This window comes from Vicia villosa, linkage group LG7 (assembly GCF_029867415.1).
Source record: "Vicia villosa cultivar HV-30 ecotype Madison, WI linkage group LG7, Vvil1.0, whole genome shotgun sequence".
NCBI classification, from domain to species: Eukaryota; Viridiplantae; Streptophyta; class Magnoliopsida; order Fabales; family Fabaceae; genus Vicia; species Vicia villosa.
Genome location: NC_081186.1, coordinates 19,172,776 through 19,181,155, shown reverse-complemented (window position 1 = coordinate 19,181,155; position 8,380 = coordinate 19,172,776). Strand labels below are relative to the sequence as shown.

The 8,380-nt window shown below is 35.8% G+C and overlaps 1 protein-coding gene across 1 annotated transcript; it reads right to left on the bottom strand.

Annotated features, from left to right (window-relative positions):
* Positions 1-313: 313 nt before the first annotated feature.
* LOC131618735 (uncharacterized) lies at positions 314-1,463 on the bottom strand. The gene is made up of 5 exons (XM_058889902.1): positions 1,323-1,463; positions 969-1,236; positions 761-851; positions 556-671; positions 314-471 (listed from the first exon to the last, which is right to left on the bottom strand). The coding sequence occupies exons 1-5, from the start codon at positions 1,461-1,463 to the stop codon at positions 314-316; spliced, it is 774 nt and encodes a 257-aa protein (XP_058745885.1).
* Positions 1,464-8,380: the final 6,917 nt, after the last annotated feature.

Here is an 8,380-nt window from a genome sequence, read left to right as displayed (position 1 = left end):
ATCTCCTAATGTACCACATATGAAAAATAAAAGTATTTAACGAACATGACATATTACAAAACAAAGAATTTAAAAGGCTATAATAGTGTAGAAAATGAGTTAAATTACCTATACAACATTGTGAAAAACTTCTTTGAAAACCACATTAGTAGTTTGAACTAATGGGATTTTGTCTTTGTCATGAATGAGGATTTTCAAACCTCCTTTTCTTTTCACTCTAGACATTGCAACATATAGTTGTCCATGGCTGAAGACATCTTTAGGCAAATATAAACCAACATGGTCCAATGTTTGCCTTGAGATTTATTTATTGTCATGGCAAATGACTAATAAGTTTGAATGGCCAAGGAGATTGAGAAGGAGACAGAGACATCCTAGGTATGTAAATAGTGTTTCCAATATTAGTACCTGATATAATCTTAGCCTCGATGACATGATTTGCTAACCTTGAAAGGGTAAGCTTTCCATTAGCTGTAAACAAAGTTTACAATTACATTCACAAAAAATAAAAAAGAATAAGTCATATATTACATGAACAAAAGAATTGGATTTTACATGAACTTTGTCTACACCATGAATGAGTAAGTATGAGGACCAGTTGGCCATCAGCAGTGTAGTTCATGAACTGGCTGGCATATGCCTCCCATAAAGTCAATTCCATTTCAGCACCACTAAGAGTAAACACAAGAAGTATACTTAATATGTTTAAGTCATCAACACTAATTTAGATGTTTGTAATGTGTAAAATAAGAAAACAAACCATTCATCCGCCAGCGTCAAGTTTATGCAAGCCTTTTTTCCTGCTCCAGCACCTTGAGTACGAATAACTTGCTGCACAACGCTGATGACGTCTGGTGACATTGAAATATAATTTAGCAGGTTTAACCAAAAGAAACTCTCAGTTCACATATAAATTAGTTTGATCAAAAGATGCATATTTATGCAGACAACAAATGCAAAGGAAATACCGTAAAGGCGGTCAACTTTAAAATTGCCGTTTAAAAATTCAGTCAGGGACTTGAAATGGAAAGTGTGGGATGGAATATCTGGAATGTCTAATGCAGTGATTGTGGTTGAACGATTAAAGAACAGTTTGAATTTGTTGTCACAAACTTTAAGTTGCATGTCATTCATCAATGCTTCCCCATTGTAAACCATATAAGTTTGGTTCTCCTGCAAAATCTTTTTCCAGCTTTCAAGATCTCGAGAGCGGGTAACCACATGAATCTGATACGCCTAATGACAAAAAGAAAAACACAGAAGCTTAAATAAAAGTTGAGAATAAACTGGAAATCAGATGGAAATCATAACATGAAAATTACCTTAACATCTTGCAGAATAGCCTCAAGATGCTGTTGTCCGTTTCTTTCCTTCACAATCCAAATACCGACCACACGCACAACGATTTTCCATACATTCTGCTCTGGTTTCAGTTCGCTTATCATGATTGGAGCCCTTGACATATTTGCTTCTATGAACTGAACAAAAAACAACTTTATTTGTTAAGAGAAAGAAACGAATCTGAGGAATATGTGAACTGAAAAAACAACTTCATGTGTACATTAAAACTTTCTCAAATGGATACATAAAGAACATGAATATAAGAAGACCTTTATATTCTGTAAAGGTACAAAATACACACCAGAACATCAGAATATCAGAACATGAATATAAGTAATCCTTATTCATGTGTACATTAATACTTCAAGTTAACATCAGAACATCAGAAAACACACACCAAAAATTAGAAAACACACACCAAAAATTAACTGAATACTTAAAGTTTTAATAAACCCCTTACATTTGAAGCGGATCACTTAAATGAACTCTAATGTGTACACAAAACAGATTTCGAATAAAACAGAACCTATCCATAGTTAAAGCTTAAAAAAAGGTGTTACCTTTAATAAGGATTACTTAAAAAAAACTCTTATCTGTACACAAAGGAAATATTCAATCATAAAGCTATCACCTTTAATCTGTAAAACATACTTGAAGGTTATAGTTAAACCACGTTTAATCTGGATGCAGTATAAGAGGCGAAAAAAACAACTTTATTTGTTTTGATGACGAAAACGATCGGAGACAAATGGTTATCCGTTTCCGTTTGTAAATCATAGGACGTTTCTACCATGGTTTTCGTTATTTGTTCTCGTTAAAAATAGATCATTCAACATACTTGAACATTTGATTGATTTTAAGAAAAGAAAACTTGAAAACTTGAATCATAATGTTAACAGCTTTAAGAATCAAAATAAAGCAAAAGAAACTAAAACGATATCAGCTTTAAGAAACAAACGAAAACGATACACTTGAATCATAAACGAAAACAAACAAAAACTTTTCATCATAAAGTTATCAGCTTTAAGACCCGTGAAGAAATCTGACTGGAAACAAAAGGAAGAAGAGAAACGACTAGGAGAAATAGGAAGAAGATGAAGGGGTTTGTACTTACAGAAGAGAAAGATGAGAGAAATGAGGGAAATGTATGGTGAGGTGAGAGAAAATGGCAAGGTAAATGAATGAGAGGGAAAAAAGTAGTAAATGTAGGGAAATGATTTGAAATGGGGGGGGGGGGGGGAAACCTACTGTGTAAAGAAAACAAAATCCAATAACCTGTACATTGATGTTAACATTCCAACAACCTGTTTTTCCATGACTGTGTTGAGTTTCAAGTTGATGTGATAAAATATAGTTCCAACCAAAATTCAAAGCTCGTGACATGTACAATGATGTTTCCTACGAGGTCATTAAAAAGACTCAGAACCTCATCTTTTAGTTGCTTTGGTAAATAGAAGTGGTGGTATGGCAGACAAATGAGAAGAACATGGGAGGTGGTGGGTGTGATAAGATCAATGTTAGCACTTCTTATTGCAGTGTTGTTGATGATTGAAGTGTTGTTGATGTGCATATCTCATCTTTGTTATTTCTGCATTACATAAAACTGTAACGGATAATGGTGATGCTTTAAACATTAATTAATATAATGTTATCTATTTATTCATTTGTAATGATTTTGATTTAATGTAATGTTTTTTCAATAGAAATTAATGTAATGTTAATAATGAATTGAAGAGGAAGAACATGGAATTTGTGTGTATGTTGGGAAAGAAACTTGAAAAAAGAGGAGATCCATAGTAACAACGATTCTTTTCGCATTGTTCACATAGTTTTTGTGCCTTTTTATTCCTCTTTCAATATAGGACCCTTTCACCGTCTTCCCCGAAGCTCTACATTCTCCTTTAGAAAACCCTCTTATGCCGAACCATAAACCACCCTCTCCTTCATCAATCAAAACACCAAAAAACCTACCAAATCTTGTGTTGAAGTAATCTCTAATGTTTTTAACATTCCTTTAAGCCAACTTCATACTTCTTGTGTTAAGGGAGATGGAATCTCCATTACCATTACATAGGATGAATGCATACTTGAGTTAGAGTCTTACAAACACAACATCTGCGAGCACATCATATGGTTGAAAGGAACCACCCCCTTGTAGTGGTAGAATTAATATCAAAGCTAGCGAATCGATGGACTTTAATTGGAAAATGGGGAGTCACCTATTTGAGCAAGGTATTTTTTGAATTCTCCTTCTCAAGCCTTTAAGATGTTCATAGAGTTTGTTCAGTTAGTTCATGGAACCTGAATCCTGGGGTTTTGAAGCTTTTTCATTGGAGCAAAGATTTAAATCCGACAATAATAGGTCAAACTTCTATCTAGGTTTGGATTCACATCCATGGGCCCTCTTAGGAATATTGGAGACCTAAAATTATTTTTGCTATTGCTAGTAGTGTAAGTGTTTCTATTTGCGTAGATTCTATCTCTAACAAGTCCCCTTTTGATAGGGCCTTTGGTCACTTTATAAGTCTTAGTCGACATCGACCTTGCCAAAGATTTTAGTTTCAAAGTCTTAGTGGAAAGAGTAGGATTCACCTTTTTTGTTGATATAGAATATGAAAGATTTATTGAATTCTATACCTCATGCCATTGCATTAGTCATTCTTTAAGTAATTATAATAGAAGAGCTAGTATGGATTAAATGAACCTAGACCTAACAAAAACACTGAGCCTCTAGGGGACACTAAAAATCTGGCTAAGTTGATCTTGAGTAGTCATATAGGTAAAGAAACTAGGGAAGTGAATAAAAAACTCTAAGGATCAAAACCAGATACAACAATATGTTGAACCCGTCATTTCTCAAGGTGGGGTGGTTAACAATGACACAATTCCTAACCATGAGAATCAATTGAGTATCTATGAACAAAAAAAATATGGTAACGCTAATGGTCATACAAGCTCAGAGGAGTCTGGATTTATGGATGCAACATAAGTCAATGATGGAATGGAAGGATATATCAATGATGGAATGGAAAGAATTATTTTTGAAACTCAAGGGAATAAATCTAGATATTGAGAATGCTGATGAAGGTGATGATATTTTTGTAGAAGATGAATACACTGAACTTGACCTTGCCAATTCCAACTATTCCTAGCAAAACCCAAAAAGAAAAAAAAAAGTAAGGCAAAAATTCAAGTCCAAAACCCCTTACCTTTCCATATCTCAATTTGATACTCAAAAGCAATCATCATGAAGTACATTTTTTAGAATTGTAATGATCATGGTCCCAATGTATGAATATGATTATATACTCATGATACGCAGATTCGAAATCTCCTAAGGTAGAGTAGGGCAATCAATTATATGTACGTCGTACTCGACATTTGAGAACTACCTGTGCAGTCCATGACATACGAACTACAGGGGAGGCATTCACTCCCGGCTCTGCTCCTTATGTACAGAACCCTACATGGCCTAGCTCCTACTCAAGCAGCAGTAGGATATATCAAATTTTGATGCTATGCTTATGAGAAAAACTTGAGCGGTCGTAGCATTGTGAGTAATATCAGAATTATGCATTTGTGAACAATCCTTTAATTTCATCAAGGTATCAGAAAGCCTTGTGTGTAAATACATGAGATAGGATTTATGTATGATAGATATATCTTCTCAGCTTGATGCGTGCTTACTTCGTTATCGATTAGTTGAAATGCTGCAATAGATGGAGTATATCTTGGATTGGTTCAACATGAAATTCTAGTGGGAGTATCCTTAGACCCTCGAGAGTAGAAGCAATGTCAGTTTTAGAAGAGCCAAAGACGCACCAGGTTTTTAAGTGTCGATACTTTCAAAGATGATTATTCAAGGCATGACCAAGAACTGTTACAATTGTAGCTACGCTTAAGATCTAAGAAGCACTACCTTGTAAGGTACACTCTAAAGCGGTGGATACTCAAGAATCCAGCGTAGTGGCAGATTCAAGAGGATAAAGTACTAGACAATGGTGTGGATGAACTGTGGTTCCGTGAAGGGATAACATATCACATAAGCCCCTAACAAGTAAGAAGAAGTTTTGTAACCCTACAGGTATGAGATTTCATGACCGATGATAAGTTATGAAAAAAGGTTGGTATAACTATTACATCGGGTACGGTTTAAAAGACAGTTGACATAGACAAATTTCTCCATATAGAGAACTTGGCATAAGATGTTATGAACACGAAGCATGGTACCAAGATCGTGTTCGAGTGGACCTAGCTAAGACTGATGAAGTGGTTGGTAACCTAATCTTGGGAAATTATCCAATGTCGAAAAGTAGTTGTTGACTGGTATGTAGAAGACTCAAACACGTATTTTGTAGGACGTACACCAAAAAGAAATCATTAATAATGGAGATTCAAGTACAATCGGGTAATGGAGCTACATAGATTGTAGAGATAAGTGAAACTCATAGGATTCTAATAATTGCTCGAGTGATTAAATCAAAGTAGTGCAGCAGACGAAGAAGAATTGGATAAGCCTACAACTATAAATGGATGGAGTACTCACAATATTTTATTTTTAATGGAATTATCTTTCGAAGAAACTCAATAAAGCAATATTTCATTCACCACGTTCTCTCAAGGATCCACAAAAATCTAGAAGATAATTGTTGGTAAATTAGCATAGAAGAGACATTGAGGAATGTGTGTGATCAGATGTCCTATGCGTCAGATGGTGAGTTTTGGACGTCGAGGGGCGGAATTTACTCATAAGAAATTTCTTGAACCAGAGTAGAGTGTACTGACTTATGAAGCTTTGTAGACTCAGTGTAAAGAAGGAGGAGTTTTGGACTCTAAAAGAATCCATAACCAAACTGATCACAATGGCACATCGGGAGGGGTGGAATTGTATAAGAGTAAAAACAAAAAATTATCAGGATTAGAAGAATTGATAGACAAGAAGGATTCGAGAAACTATAAAGAAATGAAGACTGCCAATGAAGAGGCGATATAAGCTCGAGTATACTAGGAAGTTGTTTAGTTGGCTAGAGTCGCATCACGGTGTAGTCGCGTATTAGATAAAGGAGGAATTATAAGAAGTGATTCACCCTCTTATTTATATGAAATTCGAAGATTCATTTTAGTTTAAAAAGGGGGAGGATGTAATAACCCTATCCTTTTCTAGAGTTTCCCCAACTAGTGTCGAGGGTGGAATTTTTATTTGAGCTCGTGGTAATGAGTACCTCGAATTTTCTTTTCATTTAGCCTATTGTGATCTTGCTGCCTCCCCTGCCTGATATGACCATGCCTGAGGGAAAATTTTCCCAAAGGCTGTGTGCTGCTAGGTACGTGGGGAACGTGACTTCATCTAGGACGTAGAAGTCCTATGGTCGCATAACGCTCAAAGATACGAGCATATAGACATCCTCAGAGGAGCACTTTTCCTCGATGTTATTTGTCTCTTTAGCCTCCTACCGAGCATCATCCCTTTTCTTGGTGTATTGCTTGAGGTGACCATCTCTGATCAAGATCTCAATGGCATCCTTGTGGTGGATGCAGTCCTTTGTGGTGTGACTGTGGCTCTTGTGGAACCGGTAGTATTTGGATTTATCAATGTTAGGCTTGGTTGGTGTTTTTCGGGGAAAGCGAACCCCAGCCTGTTAGAATTCTACACTGGCGCATTCAGACAGGATCTTTTCTTGGGAGGTGACCAGTAGAGTGTAATCGTGAAAACAACCAGACGACCCCTTGTAGTCCCGAGAGTCACGGGACATGTCTTCTTTTTTTTCCCTCCTCGACGGGACGTAGAGGGGTCTTTGGATTTTGAGGACTTCCACTCTCCTAGTTTCTAGAGTCCCGGGTAATGTTGGTCACCTCCTTTTCCTCGTATTGAATGTAAGCCTGGGCCTTAAGGAGGAGTGTAACACCCCGAATTTAATTAATTATTTAATTAAATTTATCAAGAATTCATTCGTTGGAATTAGTTGGAGTTGAGGTTTATCAGTATTATTCTAAAAGCCTAATGGATTAATGTGTCGGTTTGAGCAGTTAAGTTGTGGTCGGATTAGTCGGAGAAGTACAATTGCGAGATGGTATTATTTGCATTATGGATCAATTATAGTTGTAGAATATTATTGGGAATAATATTCGTTATGTTATGTGACTATTTATTTACGTGTGGTATTTGGCTTAATTGAGTAATTAGAGGAATATTATGAATTGGGCCTAAGTGGAAGAAATATAACACAATGAGATTGGATTGTGGGTTAAGCCCAATTAAGAAAAGAAGGATAGTAATAGAGTTAGGGTTTTATAGACATAACTCTCATTTGGAGAAAGAAGAGAAAGAAGGGAAGAAAGAGGAAAGCTATGGCATGAAGAGGAAGGACTCTATTGAAGAAGGAGAAGGTTTTGCTAAGGTAAGGGTGGGGTTCATACTCTCTAAGGGTTGGCATGATGATGGGTATGGTAGAGATTAAGTTTCATAATTGAAATCCATGAATGTGTTGCAATGTTGATGAATGTGAAATTGATAAATGGTTGCTGCAAATTTGATGTATTATTAGAGGTTTAGATGAGTGGGTGATGTTGTGATTGGTGTTCAACCTTTAATCTTTCAATTTCATAGTTTTGTAATGTTAGGGTTTATGCTAGATTTCATGGATTTGTGGTTGAAAATATGTTTTGAATGATTATTAGTGATTAGACATGGCAATAAAACCCAGACCCACGGGTACCCACCCGAACCCGCCCCGAAGTTGACGGGGAAAACCCGCTTTGACTGGGTTTGGGTTCGGGTTTGGGTTTTCCCCGATTAGAAAACATGGGGATGGGTCGGGTAATGGGGACACTAGTACCCACCCCGAACCCGCCCCGTTTATTTCAATATGTACATTATTATTTATATTTTATAATTTATATTATTAAATATGTGGCTAATGTTTTAATAATTTGATTTGTATTTATTATTTAAAATATTTGAAATATATGTATGAAATTTTTTGAGATTGTTTTATTTTGTTATTTACAATGTAATTTGATTTTTGAAAAAGTAAATATT

What these genes read in the sequence shown, in the direction of transcription:
- LOC131618735 (XM_058889902.1), bottom strand. Translation starts at nt 1,463, where the DNA reads ATGTCAAGGGCTCCAATCATGATAAGCGAACTGAAACCAGAGCAGAAT. An exon ending in CTATTCTGCAAGATGTTAAG is followed by an intron (nt 1,237 to 1,322) that starts GTAATTTTCATG and finishes TTTTGTCATTAG; the next exon opens with GCGTATCAGATTCATGTGGT. An exon ending in TTGACGCTGGCGGATGAATG is followed by an intron (nt 672 to 760) that starts GTTTGTTTTCTT and finishes GTTTACTCTTAG; the next exon opens with TGGTGCTGAAATGGAATTGA.